The sequence below is a fragment of the Odocoileus virginianus genome, chromosome 9 (assembly GCF_023699985.2).
Source record: "Odocoileus virginianus isolate 20LAN1187 ecotype Illinois chromosome 9, Ovbor_1.2, whole genome shotgun sequence".
In the NCBI taxonomy this organism is placed as follows: Eukaryota; Metazoa; Chordata; class Mammalia; order Artiodactyla; family Cervidae; genus Odocoileus; species Odocoileus virginianus.
In genome coordinates, this window is record NC_069682.1 from 6,137,555 (window position 1) to 6,158,289 (window position 20,735).

Sequence of the window (20,735 nt, forward strand, 5' to 3'; positions counted from 1 at the left end):
GCCCACAGCTGACTGAACAATGCTGTTTAGATGGTGAACACCCTGAAGGAAAGGAAGCAAAGCCAGTCATTCAGATTGTTCATTCCATACCTAAGTTCATGCATTGAGCTCTGGGCCAAAGAGGAGAAGAACTTAGCAATGTACCAATCTGGCGGGGCTCTGGCCCGGGACTCCTGAGCCCCATGGCTGTTTCACGGCCCTGTCAGTTGATGCCACAGCTCAGCAAAGAAAAACTAGATGAGGACATGCAGACGGACTTGCCAACATACAATGTTAATGCTTGTGGATTCAGAGAACAGTGCATTTTTCTTCCTCTTTTCATTGTGACAAACAGCTGGCATTTCTACACTTCTTAGGGGAATACAAGGTCTGAAATGGATGTGAATGTAAATAAGCTTCACAAAAAGAATCAAATATCATGCCATGCCCAGGCGGGCAGGGTGGGGTTGGGGGTCATCTTCCTTCCTCCTTTGGGCTATCCCCAGACCCTGAATTGGATGATTTCCTGTCATCAGATTTGTCCATGCAGCAGTTCATCTACTGGCCCCTAGAGGTCACTCCCCATCACTGCTCTAAGACCGATGTCCTTGGATCCATGTCTCTCTGACATCCATCCTGCCATTGTTCCTAGTGACTTCATGGTGTGAAGGGTATGCCTCCCAACTCCTTGACCTCTCAATTCCTTGACCTGTTCTTGCCCAAGAATCTTGTCCTGCACTTGATGGCAGTCACCCACTCTCCCTATCATACCCTAGTCCTTGTGACTGCCAAGCAAGCATGTCCCTAACCACTACCTCTGACTTTCCAGCACACACCCCCTAGTTCCCAGACTCCAGTGATCTCTCAACCTGTCCCTGGCCCCTCAATCTTCACTTTGGTTCCTAAGTGGGCTAGCATCTGTGGTCTGTCATGATCATGAATTCCCTGCAGAATCTGCCAGCTACTGCGGCTTACTCATGTCAAATACCAAATGCCAACCATAATTAAACCCTACCCTGTGCCTGCACCATAAGCTGAATTTGGCTGAAGAATCACATAATCATGTCAAGTACTCTGTAAATTCATGAGCACTAACCTCAATTTGGGCCTTCCAAGCTGCCCTGCAATCATCATACATTTCCCAAGCACGGACTTATACTTTCTCATTTCTCCTCCAATTTCTAATATCTTCTCCTCCATCCTAACTCTGCAGCTGACCGGGCTTCCTAATTTCCTAAGAAACATGGTAACAACCAGAAAGAGCTTTGGCAAGCTCCCATAGCCCCTTGATTTGGCCACATGGACTTCTTCTTGGTCGCCACAGATAAACTGCTCGTTGTTCCTTCAAGGTCATTAGCTCTGCCCATTCACAAGGTCCCTTCCTTCTCACTCACCCCCGGACGCCACAATAGAGATTCACTACCCCCTCCACCGTCACCCTTCTCCAAACACACATAGCATTCTTTTGTCTCTCTATTAGGTCATTCTCCTAGATCTCTTGCTCTTAATTTCTCCTATTTAGAAAAACAAAACATAGACAAAACGAAACAAAGTCCACTTTCCTCTACAGCTGTTAATGCATTCTTTTCCTTTTAAGGAACGAAAGAGTTCTTGAAAGACTTGTCTGTCCTCACTGTCTTCTACCTCTCTCCTCTCATTCTCTTTCCTTACCCACTCAAATTGGGATTTTTATCCCCATCAGAGCACCCAAACCCTCCTTACAAGGTCACCCACAACCTTCACGGGGGGGGGGGGGGGCCTACAGTCAAAGATCAATCCCTCAGGCTTCATGTTACTGACTACTCGTCAGCAGCATTTAACCTGCTGATCACTCTTTGCTGCTTGAAAGTTTTTAGTTCTTGGATTTCACAAACTACTAGATTTTCTCCAGGAGGAGCATCAGCTGCGCCTCCTCAATTTCCCTGCTGGCTCCTCTTCATCTGCTTGACTTTAATTTTGGAATATTCCAGAGCCATTCAGTACCTTTTTGATTTATATTCATTCCTCTGATGATCTGGTACAGTCCATCACGTTAAAATATCATCAGCACATCCTTGATTCTCACGCTTATTTGAGCCCACACCTCCCCCACCCCCGAAATTGAGATTCAAATATGCAACTGCCTCATCTACACTCCACTTGCACATTCAGTGTTAGAGGAGACGCACTGTCTGAAATCGCCCACCCTGGCCAGGCACCATAGTAACTATCTGTGTGAATTATTTTACAACAGGAGGTCCTAGTATGGAACAGGGAACTAAAAGGCCGCCACCAACCCGGAAGGGTTCAGGAAAGGTCTAAAGGAGATGCCACGTGTCCTACTGACCTCCCAGAATCCTCCTCGCTGGAATCCATCTTGGCTGAGCAATGCATGTGCCACCACGAAGGACTCTGAGTCAGAGTGACTGGCCAAAGAAACCCCAGAAACTAATCGCATCACCATAAGACCTGAGGCTGTGAGCCACGGGGCACAGCAGTCCTCCTGGGTTTCCTTACCCTCCCACTCTCTGCCCAGGCACCTTTTCCGAATAAAGTCTCTTGCTTTGTTAGCATGTGTGTCTCCTCGGACAATTCATTTCTAAGTGTTAGACCAGAACTCCTTTTTGGGCCCTGGAAGGGGTCCCCCTTCCTGCAACATAAGCATCACCTGAAACTCTTGGTCTTTCCCCCAAGACTTCATCCTCCCGGAGGCTTCCCCCACATCGACAAACAACAATTCCATTCCTTCAGTTGCCAGGCCAAAACCCAGGTCATCTTTGACTCTCATTATCCCTCACCCTGTATCAACTGATTAGCAAATCATGTCAGCTCTGCCTGTGAAAGCTACCAGCATTCACCCTCTGCTCTCTCTTTGACCAGCATCGTTCTGGTCTAAGCCACCACTGGCTCTTATTACTCAGTCGGGCCCCAGAGCACCCAGCTGGTCTCCCACGCTCCACTCCTGCCCCGCAGTCTGCTGTCAGCACTGTAGCAGGAATGACGCATTAAAACCTAAGTCAGGTCGTGCTGTTCCTCAACACTCCCCATGGCGCCCATCTTACAGTGGCTTTTGAGTCCCAACAAGCTGGCCCAAGCCACCTCTTTGAGCTCACCCCCAACCCTTCTTCCCCTCGCCCACTCTGCTCAGGTCACCCTGCGCTTCTCAACCTCTCCAGACATACTGCGGCCTCCTTCCCACCTGCTGTTCTGGAATGTTCTTCCCTTCATTTACCACTCAGCTCTGTTCCTCACCTTTGGATTTTTGTTCAAAAGTCTCTTCAGAAAGCACAAGCTCCTTTCCTGCACTGACTATCCACCTTTCCTACTTCATTTTCTCTGCAGCTCATATTACTATAGTATAGACTATATTTTTAACTATTTATTTGTCTGCCTGACTTGATAAAATGGAAGTTCCATGACTGTATGGATTTTGCTTTATTCATTGCTATATGCCACACACCCAGGGCCTGGTCTAATGTCTAAAATGTCATGTATGCTCAAATATTCATTGAATATTCATTCATTAATAAATTAATGTTTTTGTAACTACCAAGATGGAAGGTCTCTTCTGGATCATCTAGGCCAGGGATTGGCAAACTTTCCCTATAAAAGGCCAGACAGTAAATAGTCTCAGCTTTGCTGCTATAGGGTAAAAGCAGTCATGGACAGTATGTAAACCAATCAATGGGGCTGTGTTTCAATAAAACTTTCCTTACAAAATCGTGTGGCTAGAAAGATTTGACCTGTGGACCACAGTCTGCCAAACCCCGATCTAGGTTATTAGATCTGCTGCTGAGTATTAAAGTTTTAATCACCAATTCTCCCAGAATTTGTTAAACAGACTTTATAACTACAAGAGCTAGAAAGGACCATCTAGACCAAGAATCATCTAATCCAACCCCTGTGGCAGACAGTAGATGTATACCTAGTATCCATTCTTTCCAACTAAAACAAGTCCAATTTTATTGAAGGGACAGCTCAGAAATTTCTAAGTCTCTCTGAAGCTAGAAGTGGCCACAGGACACAGTTTTGACCAAGAAGACCCAAAGAGAAGTTGAGTGGGAGGCCCTTTTAGGAAAAGTCCTTTAAAAAGGTTTCACAGTTACCATATGATCCTGCCGTTCCACTCTTGGACATACATATGGAGAAAATTCTAATCTGAAAAGATATATGCACTTCAAAGTTCACACTGGCCCTATTCAAAACAGCCAAGACATGGGAACAACCCAAATGGCCATGGACAGTTGAATGGATAAAGATGTGGTACATGCATGCAATGGAGTATTACTCAGTCATAAAAAAGGACAAAACAATGCCATTTGCAGCAACACAGAGAGACCTAGAGTTTGTCATAGCGAGTGTAGTAAGTCAGACAGTGAGAGAAAAAGATCATATTACATCACTTACCTGTGAAATCCTAAAAAAATGATACAAATGAGCTTATTCACAAAACAGAAATAGAATCACAGACATAGGAAACAAGTTTGTGGTTATCAAAGAGGATACGAGGGAGTGGGGAAGAAGGAGAGATAAATTAGGAGTTTGGGGCTAACATATAGACACTGCTATAGATAAAATAGGCAGACAACAGGACCTACTGCATAGAACAGGGACTGTACTCAGTATCTTATAATAATCTATAAGCAAAAGAATCTGAAAAAGAATGTATAACTGAATCACTCTGCTGTGCACTTGGAACTAACACAACACTGTAAATTAACTATACCTCAGCTTGAAAAGAAAAACTTTCACAAAGAAAAAGTGATCCACAGGTGGCATACTACTTTGCTGTAACCACATGCTGCGGGCAGCAAAGGCAGAGAAGATGGGGCAGGAACGTGGAGGAGCTGTGGGGCTGGCGCACAGGTTCTCTGGATGTCTTATTAGGAGAGGAAAAATTAATCTCCTGGTAAGCCCTGGTAAATGGCTTTTAGAGAGGGAAGATAAGTCTTTGGCTAAGCCACTGTAAGTAACTTTTAAAGAGAGAAAATGAATCATCAAAGATCCTAAAAGAGACTGGAGACTTGAACCGACCCTGACTTTTACTTCAGTAGCCTTCGTCTCGCGCTGCTCCCTCGGAGTAAATTCCTCCCACCACAAGAGACACCACGTGCAACAACTGCTGGAAACCCAGACCTGCTGTGACCTCAACAGCTTGGGGTTCACTTTCCCACCAAACAAGCAGTCGAGAGCAAAGTGGCTTTTACATTTGCAACAACAGGTTTACAGTGTCAAGGCCGTGATTTCTATGATTCTCCCATTTCCTTGTGGCTACAATACGGTTGCTCTTACTCCGCCTATCACATTCACATTCAGGACAGGAAGAAAGGAAAAGAGGTGATGTCAGTCCTTTTTATCAAGAAGACAAAAAGCTCACCCAGAAACCTTCAAGCAGACGCTTGTATCTTGTTGGTTTGATGCATATTGTATGGCTGGCTATTCCCAGCTGCAAGGGACTCTTAAAAGGTAAATAGTTTTATAGTCTAAGTGGTAGAGGCATGGGAGGGCAAACGAAGCTGAGAACGACTACAGGACAATCCAGCTCACAGTGCGTGCCACTCTGTGTGTGCACTTGTTGAGGGTCTGAAAGTGAGTATGCAGAAGTGATGAATAAAATGTGACCCCTGACAGTTTATATTTTTTACTGCCTGCCTTAAGAATATTGTAAAATGTGGCAATATAATGGATTTTAGATTTGAAGCATAAGCTGAAAAGTAGAAATACTGAGGGCTTTCCACAATTCTAAAAATGAAGCATTAACCGAGTAGTTATATATTTATGTTTGTGTGCTTCCTATTAAAATTTAATCCTCCTGTCAAATAAATGCACATCCAAAACTTAAAAATATTTATTTCCTGTATATTTCTCCTCAAATATAACTTTTCAATTGTTTAGTGAACTACGTTACAATTTTAATTAACTTCTCAGGATCTACAAACCAGTTCTGTTCCCTCAGTTTTCCTAAACAGTTCAGTTATAACTTAAGTCTCAAAGATTTGCTACTTTTCATCATAAGCTTTCTTACAAAGAAAGTCAATTACCCTATAGATTCACCTTTAGCCTTCAGTGCAAAAGCATTACATTCACAAATACTTTTATCTGAGCCATTGGATTATGTGTCAAACATTATAACTCTTCATCTTAAATACTCAGAAGATACCTCCTAAGAACAAGGCTATCTTCTTCCCTAACCACAATATTATTGTTGTGTCTTCTTTAATGGAACTAGAGCAAATAATCCTAAAATTTTAAATTTATATGGAACCATAAAAGACCCAGAATTGCCAAAGTGATCCAGAGGGGGAAAAAGTAAAGCTGGAGGCATAAACTCTCCAGCCTTCAGACAATATTACAAAGCTATAGTAACCAAAACAGTGTGGTATTGGCCCAAAAACAGACATATGGGTCAATGGAACAGAGTAAAGAGCCCAGAAATAAACCCCTACACCTATGGTCAATTCATCTAGGACACAGGAGGCAAGAATGTATCAATACAATGGAGAAAAGACAGTCTCTTTAGGAAGTGATGTTGGGAAAGCTGGATAGACACATGTAAATCAATGAAGTCAGAACACACCCTCACATCATATAGAAATGAACTCAAAATGGGTTAAAAACATAAGTAAAGAGATGAAACTCCTAGAAGAAGAGAACATAGGCAAAACATTTTCTGACATAAATTGTACCAATGTTGTCTTAGGTCAGTCTCCCAAGGCAGTAGAAATAAAACCAAAAGTAAACAAATGGGACCTGATCAAATTTATCAGCTTTTACACAGAAAAGGAAACCACAGACAAAACAAAAAACAACCTGCAGACTGGGAGGAAATATTTGCAAATGAGGAGAACACGGACTTTGCTGATGTTCAGTCACTAAGTTGTATCTGACTCCTTTGCAACTCCATGAACTGCAGCCCGCCAGGCTCCTCTGTCCATGAGATTTTCCAGGCAAGAATACTGGAGTGGGTTGCCATTTCCTTCTCCACGGACCTTCCTGATTCAGGGATCAAAATCTCCTGCATGGGCAGGGGGATTCTTTACAGCTGAGCCACCAGGGAAGCCCATAATCTGAGCTTAACCTCACCTGAAACTGAAAAATCAACCCAGAAGTGAGATAAATACCAGAAAGTCATCAGTGTCATTGAGCCTCAGATGGACCATTTCAGAAGCTGTCAGTGTGAGCCACACATGATTAATGCTAATGTATGGACTGGGCTTTACCACACTCACAGGAGGTTCAGAATAATCTTGTTTACATGTATTTCAGTCTTCACAAATACGTGGTTTCCACAGGCTCAAAAATCATGGTTACTCTCAAATATCTAATGGCTTTTAAAGAAAAATCAGGTTACAATGAGGGGAAGCAACTTCACAACTGTAAAAACAATTCTAAAATCTATTATAAATATTATAATAATTATGGATTTCCTTATTTACCCACATCCACCAAATGTAACTTAAGCCCTATTCAAACTAATCAGTCAGAACATGTACAACTCAGCCTTCAGCTTCATATGACTGAACTTTCCTTTCCTTCTTGCAACATTATAATTATGTGCTCCAAGTTTACTATAACTATTAATATTAGTGGCTTTTCTCCACATGCCCACAATGAAAGGAACAGACAAAACCCTTTTTTGATCACCTAATCAGTACTCTTTGGAGGAAAAGAAAACTCTAGTATGGAAACAAAGATCTTTATTTTTCTTTCTTTTTTTTTTTTCCCCAGCATGGGATAAAACACATTCTTTGAGTGGTTTTAATTAAATCCTAATACTTCATAAACATCTTTTAACAAAAATTCAAAATAAAGTACCTGTTGTGAATGCTCAGCAGCTTCCAGTTCTGTGATGGCACCAACCTTTATAATCAAGTCCATGGGGCCTAAATTTGGCTAACTTTGAAATCAAATATACCAGCAACAAAACTGGTAGATTTTTTTTAGAGTAACATGACACTATTTATGGAGCTGTTTTGCTCTTTTCCTTTTTCAGTACTGCACTTATTACTTGCTTTCTAACCAAATACTATTACCAAATTATTTCCAGTTATCAAAATTTGGTAGGTAATTTAAATGGTCTTTTCTTTGCTTCCCAAAAGGCTTGAGTAAGAACACATTTGCTGTTGTTGACATCATCATCCTCTGCTATTTAAAAAGCACCAAATGTCCAAAATACCGGGATTTCTGGGCTCTAAGAGAAGGCTAGAGCTCTTGTGTAAACAGGAAACCTAGGCCACAGGGAAAAATCCAACTTGGGTTGTGAACGCACAAAGCCCAACAAAGTCCCACCTCTGTTGCCGTATACCCACTTCCACTCACTTCAGTAAGTTCATTTTGCTAATCTGCTGCTGATCAATTGTTAGTAATTTAATACAATCACAAGTTTTTCTTTCTTTCTTACTTGTAACAAGAGAGGAAGAAGAGGAAAATGACTGAGCTCCCCAGGATAGGACGACCCAACTTTCTCCAAGACCTTTCAGGAGTAGCACATCAGCCACACCACAGGAAGCAGTCTCTGGGCTTCTTGGAAATTGTGATGATATTGTTTCTGACCCTCAACATGTGCAAAAAAAACAAATCTGGGTGTTAATTTCAATTTAATAAGCAGATGAACTATTTATTTTCAAATGATGATTACCTGGGTCGATAAATGGGAATTTTAACTACCCGCTCTAGCCAAAGAAACAAAATAATGTGTCAAATTCTTACAACTTTCAACAATTCCACTGAGTATATTCTAACCAATTGCTCTTCCTATTCTCCCTCCTCTCAGCCTTACAGCACAAGCTTTCTGCATCTTGTTTTAAGTGAGATACACAATTATTTCTTAAGCCTCTTCCAATTCTTCTATCAGCTTCCTAAAGAACATTCCTGAAGGCCTGAGAAAACCACATTCATTTCCAAACTGACTGTCAACCCTGTAGTCACTTGCTATCTTTCTTCTGTTTTCCTTTTGTCCCTATCCACCCACTCACTTAAATTTATCCTGATTTGTAAAATTTCTATACCCTTAAAAATATCCTGGGATTCTACATATGTATCTTAGGTCACATGGGAAGAATAATCTGATTGATTTTGCAGCTTGCTGATCCTCCATGAGATACACTCTAGTTAAAGGAGAAAAAAGATGAAAGGCAAAGTATCACTCTTCAATAAGTTTGTGTGCTACTGGTGCACAGTTGAAAAGCAAAGTTGTAGATGTCAGTCATCTACAGAACTCTCAACCATCCAGCTTATCACCAAAGACCTTGGCTGGAAGACCATCATTTCTGGCCCTCTTTCTCTCCCAGCTGTTGAGAGATGTTCTTCTTTTCTTACCCTGCCACTGCACATGCTTGAAAGTTGACGCACACCCTCCTACTGCCTAGGCCTACCAGCTTTTTCTTGATATTCAATGAATATATATGGAGATATAATATATATTATATATATATAATTTATATATATATTATATCTCCAAACACATGGAAACTCCTTGGTTATCTCAAAAAAGTCATTGTCTCTGGCTTCAAGATGAGTGTCCTCCTTGTCATATCTTTGCTCCCTCTCTTTCCTGTCTCCTCACAGGTCACTCTTTCCACCCATTCTGAAGGCAGACACATTCAAAGGTTTTCACCTTCTTCATTCATTCCACAGATATTATCTTTGCTAGACACTCTTCTAGCTGCTGGGGAGACCGCAATGCAGGGGGTGGGGGTTGGAATAACAGTCAAAATCTCTGCTCTCAGAGTTTGTGCCATGCTTAAGAGAGACAATAATAATAAAGTACAGGATAAAGTAAGTGTCAAGAAGAAACACAAACCACAGTAAGAGAAGTTTTAAAATTGTAGGCAGGGTGGTTAGGAAAGACCTCTTTGAGGAAAGGACATAAAGCAGATCTGGTCTCCTCGGCTGGATCATCCATTCTGTGAAAGATGCCATAAATTCCATAAATTCACTAAATTCCAAGGACAAGTCCAGAGCCTCAACTTCCCTCTCAAACTCCAGGCCCACATATCCAACTGACTGTCTTGTCTACAAACACCTCTAGGCCAATACAACGGTCAAAATCAACCCCATTCTCTCTACGTGTTCAGTGTTCTATGCATGACATTTTTATAATCTCTTGTTGCCCTTTTAAGTCCAAGTCCAAGAGAATCAAAACTCTAGTTACTTCCATGGTTCTTTCACTGCATTTGTCCCATTCAGTCATCCATCAAGAATCTCAAGGATTCTCTTATTGAGTCTCTGGCTCCTGACTCTCCTTTCTATCCTCTTGAGTTCTGCTTCTCTACTTGCCATGGCCTTCACATTAGTAGTTTCACCTACAGGGCCTCCCTCCTCCAATCCATTGCATTCCATTGCCAAAGCCTTATGTGGCTCTCTCCAATACAGTAAACCCAATTTGGAGGTGTTCTCTTTCATTTATAATTACACCCTAATACACTCCCTAATATACTCTGTCTTGTAAGTTAGATTACTTGCTGTTCACAAACCCAGTCCAAGAATCTCCCTCCTGGAAGAACCTCATTCATGACACTCCCCTAGACCTACTAGATATGACATCTCTTCCTCTGCCTCTTTTGAACTCTGCTTTTCCTACTTAATGTATTAAGGGTTTAATTATGAAGTTTTTCATAAAACATAAAAAGATACATGTAGCATATTAGCAGAACACATTAAATAGAACAAATGTCCGTTGATCTACCAAACAACTAGAAAAATCCAACATTATCAATACCGTTTAGACTCCTCAGGTCTTCTCTCCCAAAGGAAACCACCATCCAGAATTATTTTTCCATAACTTCTTGCCCTCGTATATAGTTTTACCATGCATGCATGTCTTAATAGTGTCTGGTTTTGCAAAGTTATATTAATGGTGGCAACACTGACTGCAGTCCTTGGCAAACTGCATTTTTAACTCAGTATTATGATTTTAAGGTTCTTTCATAAGGATGTGTGTCTCTGAGATCCATTCATTTTCACTGCCACACAGCACTCTTCTGTTGATGGACACGGGAGTGGTTTCCATTTTCTGCTGTTAAGAAAAAGACAATCCTGTACATACTGCTGTGTGTCACCCAGGGCATGTTAATATAGGACTACAATTTCTGGGTTGTGGGACACACACACATTCCACTTTTCATAAGTCTGATAAACATGTTTCCAAAATGACTGTATCTACTGAAAAATAGCAATGTCTAAAACTTTTACTTATTTCATATTTTCTACCTAGTGTCTCTAATATCTAGAGTCTTTGGTGGTCTGGTTAAAGTTTTTGCTGACATACTTTCTCTCATAGTAACTCTCCATCATGTGTGTTTCATTTCAATTTTAGCTCTTATTTTGAATTCACAGTTGAGCACTTCTTGGAGACCTGAGTGAAAACAGCACTGCTTCAGGAAGGATTTTCATTTACTTCTGTCAAGCCCCTGGAAGCTTCATATAACTAGGAATATCTTAAACAAAGATTCCAACCCATTCATTTCAAAGTGTGATTTTGTCATTAATATTTTGTCCAACATTATTATATTATTTGCAGTCAAAATTTCTAGGATCTCCATTTGATAAAACTGCCAGGAATGAAGTCCCTGTATTTCCTCTACTTTAGTATGAAACTTACACTTCATATTTAAATTGCATCTTACATTTTATTTACTGTACATTTGACTTTTTTCTCCTCCTAGAATGCAAGTTCCTTGACAGTAAGGCTGATTTGCTCTATTTATCTGTGAATCTTTCACAGTTTTCACAGCAGCCAACAAAGTATACTCATGGCTTTCAATGGACATTTATTTTAAAAAAAAAGTCCAAAATTCTGAAAGTATAAAAACCTAGGGCCCAACAATTAGTGGTAACTAATGCTTTGGGGGATGGCTAATTTATTGTTGTTGTTTTTTTTTAATATGCTATCTAGGTTGGTCATAACTTTCCTTCCAAGGAGTAAGTGTTTTTTAATTTCATGGCTGCAATCACCATTTGCAGTGATTTTGGAGCCCCCAAAAATAAAGTCTGACACTGTTGCCACTGTTTCCCCATCTATTTGCCATGAAGTGATGGGACCATATGCCATGATTTTAATTTTCTGAATGTTGAGCTTTAGCCAACTTTTTGACTCTCCTCTTTCACTTTCAACATGAGACTTTTTAGTTCCTCTTCACTTTCTGCCATAAGGGTGGTGTCTTCTGCATATCTGAGGTTATTGATATTTCTCCCAGCAATCTTGATTCCAGCTTGTGCTTCCTACAGCCCAGTGTTTCTCATGATGTACTCTGCATGTAAGTTAAATAAGCAGGGTGACAATATACAGCCTTGACGTACTCCTTTTCCTATCTGGAACCAGTCTGCTGTTCCATGTCCAGTTCTAACTGTTGCTTCCTGACCTGTATATAGGTTTCTCAAGAGGCAGGTCAGGTGGTCTGGTATTCCCATCTCTTTCAGAATTTTCCACAGTTTATTGTGATCCACACAGTCAAGGGCTTTGGCATAGTCAATAAAGCAGAAATAGATGTTTTTCTAGAACTCTCTTGCTTTTTCGATGATCCAGTGGATGTTGGCAATTTGATCTCTGGTTCCTCTGCCTTGTCTAAAACAAAATCAGCTTGAACATCTGGAAGTTCATGGTTCACATATTGCTGAAGCCCGGCTTGGAGAATTTTGAGCATTACTTTACTAGCATGTGAGATTGTGTGGTAGTTTGATCATTCTTTGGGATTGCCTTTCTTTGGGATTGGAATGAAAACTGACCTTCTCCAGTCCTGTGGCCACTGCTGAGTTTTCCAGATTTGCTGACATGTTGAGTGCAGCACCTTCACAGCATCATCTTTCAGGATTTGAAATAGCTCAACTGGAATTCCATCACCTCCACTAGTTTTGTTCGTAGTGATGCTTCCTAAGGCCCACTTGACTTCACATACCAGGATGTCTGGCTGTAAGTGAGTGATCACACCACTGTAATTATCTGGGTCATGAAGATCTTTTTTGTACAGTTCTTCTGTGTATTCTTGCCACCTCTTCTTAATATCTTCTGCTTCTGTTAGGTCCATACCATTTCTGTCCTTTATCGAACCCATCTTTGCATGGAATATTCCCTTGGTATCTCTCATTTTCTTGAAGAGATCTCTAGTCTTTCCCAATCTATTGTTTTCCTCTATTTCTTTGTACTGATCACTGAGGAAGGCTTTCTTATCTCTCCTTGCTATTCTTTGGAACTCTGCTTTCAAATGGGAATATCTTTCGTTTTCTCCTTTGCTTTTCACTTCTCTTCTTTTCACAGCTATTTGTAAGGCCTCCTCAGACAGCCATTTTGCCTTTTTGCATTTCTTTTCCATGGGGATGGTCTTGATCCCTGTCTCCTATACAATGTCATGAACCTCCGTCCATAGTTCATCAGGCACTCTGTCTATCAGATCTAGTCCCTTAAATCTATTTCTCACTTCCACTGTATAGTCATAAGGGATTTGATTTAGGTCATATCTGAATGGTCTAGTGGTTTTCTCTACTTTCTTCCATTTAAGTCTGAATTTGGCAATAGGAGTTCATGATCTGAGCCATAGTCAGCTCCTGGTCTTGTTTTTGCTGACTGTAAAGAGCTTCTCCATCTTTGGCTGCAAAGAATATAATCAATCTGATTTTGGTGTCGACCATCTGGTGATGTCCATGTGTAGTCTTCTCTTGTGTTGTTGGAAGAGGGTGTTTGCTATGACCAGTGCTTTTTCTTGGCAAAACTCTACTAGCCTTTGCCCTGCTTCATTCCGTACTCCAAGGCCAAATTTGCCTGTTACTTCAGGTGTTTCTTGACTTCCTACTTTTGCATTCCAGTTCCCTAAAATGAAAAGGACATCTTTATTGGGTGTTAGTTCTAAAAGGTCTTGTAGGTCTTCATAGAACTGTTCAACTTCAGCTTCTTCAGCATTACTGGTTGGGGCATAGACTTGGATTACCGTGATATTGAATGGTTTGCCTTGGAAACAAACAGAGATCATCCTGTCATTTTTGAGATTGCATCCAAGTCCTGCATTTCAGACTCTTTTGTTGACCATGATGGCTACTCAATTTCTTCTAAGGGATTCCTGCCCACAGTAGTAGATATAATGGTCATCTGAGTTAAATTCACCCATTCCTGTCCATTTTAGTTCGCTGATTCCTGGAATGTCAACATTCACTCTTTCCATCTCCTGTTTGACCACTTCCAATTTGCCTTGATTCATGGACCTAACATTCCAGGTTCCTATTCGATATTGCTCTTTACAACATCAGACCTTGCTTCTATCACCAGTCACATCCACAACTGGGTATTGTTTTTGCTTTGGCTCTATCCCCTCATTCTTTCTGGAGTTATTTCTCCACTGAGCTCCAGTAGGATATTGGGCACCTACTGACCTGGGGAGTTCATCTTTCAGTGTCCTTTTTCCCTTTTCATACTGTTCATGGGGTTCTCAAGGCAATTATACTGAAGTGGTTTGCCATTCCCTTCTTCAGTGGACCACATTCTGTCAGTCCTGGGTGTTCACTGGAAGGACTGATGCTGAAGCTGAAACTCCAATACTTTGGCAACCTCATGCAAAGAGTTGACCCATTGAAAAAGACCCTGATGATGGGAGGAATTGGGAGCAGGAGGAGAAGGGGACGACAGAGGATGAGATGGCTGGATGGCATCAGTGACTTGATGGACATGAGTTTGAGTAAACTCCAGGAGTTGGTGATGGACAGGAGGCCTGGCGTGCTGTGATTCATGGGGTCACAAAGAGTTGGACACGACTGAGCGACTGAACTGAACTGAATTTATTGTTTTCTTTATTTTACAATTTGGACATGACAGTACAACAGGCTATATACCACAATGTTTAATGACAATGAAGGAGAAGCATCTTTTTAAATAGATTTCAAAAAATAAGTTCTCTGAGGAAGAAGATTTTAGGGCTTGAAAAGAAGAAACATGTATGAAGAATATGGGGAAAAGTCTTGTAAGAAACCAAAGATGCACTGGTAAAGAGACCAATAAAGAAACTCATGAAATATCATATATGACCTCAGATAAGTTAAAATGTATAATGACAATATACTTTTGCTCCTCCTATGAAAGCTAATGCTTATAAACTGTTAGGGTTTTACCTAAAAAGCTGGTCATTAAAAGAAAATATATATCAAGTATTGTAATTTCTCGAGTTGGCAGAAAATCACAAAAGTGGATTCCCTTCAAACCCAATTATTGATGACATTCTGGCATCATCATAGGGTGACAGCAAACCTGTGATGTCAAAAAGAGTATAAGCACATTCCCCAAAGAAATAAAATAAAGGAACACAGAGCAAAACCCCTTCTTTAAAAAAATAAATCATTATACCACATAGAATCTTTCAGTAATAGTCACCTAGTCTGTATTTTGATGATATCAACAATTTAGCTTAGAGATTCAGAGAGAAATTTGATTCTTACAGATAACATTTTATCAATGATCATATTTAGTAGAGAGCCAAACCAACTAAAAAATGTACTATGACATTACTTAGGGCTTCCCTGATAGATCAGTTGGTAAAGAATCCACCTGCAATGCAGGAGACCCCCGTTTGATTCCTGGGTTGGGAAGATCCCCTGGAGATGGGATAGGCTACCCACTCCAATATACTTGGGCTTCCTTTGTGGCTCAGCTGGTAAAGAATCTGCCTGCAATGCGGGAGACCTGGGTTTAATCCTTTGGTTGGGAAGATCCCCTGGAGAAAGGAAAGGCTACCCACTCCAGTATTCTGGCCTGGAGAATTTCATGAACTGTATAATCCATGGGGTTGCAAAGAGTTGGACACAACTGAGCGACTTTCACTTCACCTCATGACATTACTTGTAGAGAACTGGACAAGAAGTTATAATGCCTCCCTGAAGTTCACATACCACATGTGCAGCCAGAGTTTACATGAAAAAAGCACAATTCATAAAACCAAGTTTGTTCAAAAGCAACAATGAATAGGAAAAGTCACATCCAAACATTGTAAGAACTTGTGTGTGTGTGTTTGTATGTGTGTGTGTGTGTGTGTGTGTCTGTGTGTATGTCTGTGTGTGAGTGTGTGTGCGTGTGCGAGTGTGTGTGTGTTTGTGAGTGTGTGTATGTTTGTGTGTGAGTGTGTGTGTGTGTGTGTGTAATTTAAAAAGCACAACTAAAAAGGAAATCTATTTATTTCTTTTCCCTACTTAACTAAGCATTCAGTCTATAATCAACTGGTTAGTATGAAGTATTATTCAGGCACTATTTTTACAGTACCCTTTTTTACGGGTTTTGTATGTTATACAAACAGTGGTTTTTTGAAAATGGGCACAAATTGGTTATTCTCTTTTATGCTTCCCATATTAAGTCAAACCAAAGCTCTGGATCTATTTATTAAAGGTAACATAAGTGGAAACAAAAACATTTTAATCTTCAAAATGTCTTTCAATTTTACTCTATTCATCTATCACAGTAAAGTTTTATTTATCAAAAATCAATTTTCAAACAAGCCTACATTTAAAATAATTCCAGAGGTTTCACATTGCAAAAAAAAGAGGGGGTGGGGAATCTTTTAATAAGTTACTGACTACTTTAGAAAAAATACATAAAAACAAATTATTTAATCATAGTGTAAAATTACTTTTTAAAAATCCCTTATTATGGTGGAAGGTCACAGATATCAAACATACTACTACTCAAAAAGACAGGGTTATTTTAAAATTCTGAACAGATGATTATTACTGTATCATTTTAGAATATTTTATTTAAGGCAATTTCACCATTAATAAAAGTTAAATGTCAACTGAAAGAAAATCATCCAAACAGTACAACACAAAAGTGGTCTAAAGTTGTGAGCAGATAATTCATACACTAATATGAAAGGCCAAGTTATATTTGAAATTTTACTCATCAGAAAAAAAGATAAATTAAAACTGGAAACCATTTTTTTAATCCATGATTTTAGAAAAAATAATTTTTTAATGTGATAATAACCATTGGCAAAAGGGTATGGAGGAGATGTCCAGTTTCTGGTCCAAATATGTACAGAGCTTAGAGGTCATCACTCTACACTAACAAGTAAAAACCTCAACGAACTGAAAAATCAACGACTCTTCTTAGATCCATCAGAAGAGTGAGGTCACAAGATAAACAACTGCCTCTACAACTGGATAAACAGTCATATAGAAAGAACCACAGACGGGCAGCCTCATGAGCAGAAATGGCCACGGGAACCACTGCCTGGGTGGGAGAATCAGAACTACAACTGAAGAACTACCAGAGTCTTAGAGTAAATGTGTCCTGAGCATTATATAAAATATTCCCATGTATATACCATAATGAGAATCTCTAGATATATTATTTATGAAAATATATTTTTTTAAGAAAAAACAAAGGAAGCAAGAAAGGAAGCGTATCATGATGTCTTTCCACAAAACCAAGTGGTGTCAAGCTTGCCACAAACATCACTAGAAAGGATTTTGACCAAATCACCTTGGATAGAAACTTGCAATCCACCTATAATAGTTTTAGCTTACAGTTTCAACTAAAGACTAAATTGATTTTCACACACACAGTTTAGATTGGTTGGTGAACAAACCAGGGACGAAACAGAATTTTGGACCCAGGAAGGACCTTGGGGGCTACTGAGCTAGACCCGTCTCTTACACATGAGGAAACTAAGGACACAGAGACTTATGTTAGAACTAACAACTAATTTCATAAAACAGGAAAGAACCTGACCCCCTTGCTTCTCATCCAGGCTTCTGGTAAAATCAATTTACTTTGTTATAACATTTTGTAAATATCATCTATGCTTCTTGAAAATTCTCAAGTGGTCCCAGAAACTTTTTATTTTCCAATCCCATTTCCAATTCCAAATAAACTGATTAAAAATCATATTAAAATATGATTACACCTCATATTTACAAGTGTAATCTAGTAGAGAATTCATAACATTTAGCATGGTGGAGGAATTTAGAAACTGTCTCTTGTTTAACTTTTTTTTTTCCCCTAAAGAAAACAAAACAGAACTTAAGTAACTTGCTAGATCCAGTGAGTCAGACACATAGTTAAGAGCAGAACCCAGCTATCCTAACTCTAGGAATGGTCTTCTGTAGTCCATATTATATTTTACTTATAAAAGGAAGGGGCAGCATGATCTTGCAAAATGAACACCCACTGACTAAACAGCTGAGTTTGGACAAGTCACCAAATTCTTGTAAGGTAGGTGCTTTCACGATTTAGTGAGCACGGTTGATAAACTGAGCTCTGAAGTTTCTCACTCCTTTCCAAGAGTCTGGAATTGTTAAGATGGGGTTCAATATGCACTAGGTCATGGGATCGAGTGGGAAAACAGAGTACTGCAACCCAACTCTCTGGGAAGTTTCAAAAGTTATACAACAGGGGAGGGTAACAAGGTATCAGAAGAGAAAGGAGGGGAGCTCAGACCTGGAGATGCACAACTAGCCAGTGAACCTGTGGTTTCAGATGCAGTAAAGGGCTTCAGCTCACTCGCAACACGGAGAAACTTGACATGTGCCACAATCACAGGGCTTCCAGGATGTGAACTTCTCCTAAGTGCTGAGTTTTCACCTCTTAGCACTCCTTCCCATTGTTCTGAGAACGCATCTGGTATAGCTGGACAACTAATAACTAGTTACATAAATTATATACATTGTTAAGGCAAAGAATTTTGTTTTCTTTAAACCCAGCATTCCATGATGGTAATTGTTAAAGCAAAAGAACAATAAGACGAGTCTGATGCTGACACATTTGAGGATGGAGTAACATGAATGTCATCAACCTTTTTCTGAAAAATAAGGCAGACCTCAAAGGCCATTTCTAACGCGTTCCTCAGCTCACAATTTGTTATCAGGTGATTCTCATCAGCATGCATGAAGTTCATACCATTATTTACATTTTCATAACCTCAGGTCAAATGACTGGAAGAAAGCACCTGTTACAAAATCTCTTCATATTGAAATTTTTTTTTCCATATTGAAATTTTTTTCTATAGTTATTCACTCTCTTCTTCCTTCAGAAAAATCCAGTTCTTTTTTGCCTGTAATCTGTTTTTCTTTCTCTCTCTACCCTAAAATCTTCCCTAAAAGGGCATGATACTTCCTAAGACCTGAGCGACAATGCTTATAAATCTGAGGAAGTAACTCAGTTTTATCCCTATCCCTGGAATGCCCTATCTAGCCCATCAGTTGCACGCTTATATTATAAAACTTGTATTTGGTCCTTTGAATGGACTTTCAAAATTCTAAGCAGAGATCACTTTGAGATGAAAAGTGTTTTGAGTAGGTAAAGCCTGAATTTTGACAAGATCCATCGGGGCAACCCTTGCTAGCCAGACCCACACCAGCACCCTAAAGGTAGGGCTGGGGCAGGGGTGTGACTGGACACCGGGACACTGTGGGAAACTGGAGAAAGGCACTGATCCCTGGCTGACCCAGCCCTGCTGCCCCTTGGGAACACTGCTCTACATGAGAGTTATGTAGGTGCCGAGACCTTGCTGCGCCAACCCCACTGTCGTATCTCTGTCTCTGTGCCCACATTCCTGTCTTCCCCTCTTTCTCTGGGTGCCTGGGGCCAGTTCTAGGAGTCTGCCATCACTGAGTCCTTTCAGGGTGATTTTTTTCCTAGACACTTGTCTGTGTTGTCCTCACCATATAATTTGCACCTCATATTATCCTCTTAATTCTCTCCTTAGAGATACCCTCCAGATTAAACCCCGTAAGAGTCTTTCCCTAGTTTATGTGCTCATGGCTTCTTACTCTAACTTATTTTTAACATTTTATATAAAGCGTAGAAGAAATATGGTTTATATTTCTTATACAATTTCATAAGCTTTTCATAGAGGTAAGTTCAACGTTAAAAAGATGGGAAAATCCAGAGTCAAATGGTTTTAATCAAAATAACAGTTATCTATAGGGAAATTGGTAGGCTGTAGAAAATCTTTCCACAGATTAGACAAAGGCATCCCTTCTTCCAACCAGATGTAGCTTCATAACAGCAAATGGAGCCAGATTGGATTTCAACTCAACCCTAGACAACTGTAAAAAGAGTCAAGTTGCATCACAGAAAAGATTTTAAAGTTGTTTCAGTAGAATTTTATTCTACTGTGTAGCATTCTAATCTTGGACAATGTTTCACAGCTTGGGCGTTCTATTGGCTAGTTGGTAAATTTTATACAGTAGTAGCCATTTTGATGGAATTTCTTTTCACACCAATGTGAGTTGAGTGTCTAAGTTCATGCTAGGCGCTGGACTTCGGTCTAGCAATACAAACGTGATACTCGACTCATGAGGCTTACAGCTCAGCAAAGCAACCTCTGTGTAGCAGGAAACACTGTTTCTGGCATTGTACTCACTGATGAACTTGTTCTGCATAGTCTCCAGCAGGGCCTGGTGGGCATCTTCAGCCTGCAGAGCGTGTGAACATTCTCTCGCCAGTATGGTGCGCACGAGATGCTCCCCACACCCTAGAAATCCAAGGAACCAAGAGCAGTTGAACAAGGGCAGTGCTAAATACCCTTCTCATCTTAGTAGCGCTAAGACACCCACGTGCGCCACTGAAGAAGTCATTACGTTGGAAAATAATTCACTGATGGATGAGATGATTTCTATGAGTAATCTATTTAGTAACTTTAGTAATGAGATTTGGCAGAAACCAAAGAAACACAGGACCGTCTAATCTTGAAAGGAAATGAAGAAAATAAAAATAATTCCCCTTTTTCACAGAAATTATTCACATAAGACAGGAATTTAGATTCTCTACCTAGGAACTGTTGAGGGCTCTGTTTCGTTTCCTTTGC

General features: G+C 40.1%; 1 protein-coding gene across 5 annotated transcripts in view; it reads right to left on the reverse strand.

The window, feature by feature from the left end:
• TASP1 (taspase 1) overlaps positions 1–20,735 on the reverse strand; it is a 248,285-nt gene that overhangs the window by 76,358 nt on the left and 151,192 nt on the right. For 4 of the 5 annotated variants that reach the window (XR_011489320.1, XM_070471900.1, XM_070471901.1 and 1 more), the window contains one exon: positions 20,292–20,402. The exons of the other annotated variant lie outside the window; for it this stretch is intronic. Coding sequence is in view for 3 of the 4 variants with exons in the window: in XM_070471900.1 (XP_070328001.1) it covers positions 20,292–20,402 (111 nt within the window). In the remaining variant the exon portion in view is untranslated. The remainder of the gene's footprint in view (positions 1–20,291; positions 20,403–20,735) is intronic. 5 annotated transcript variants of the gene reach the window in all.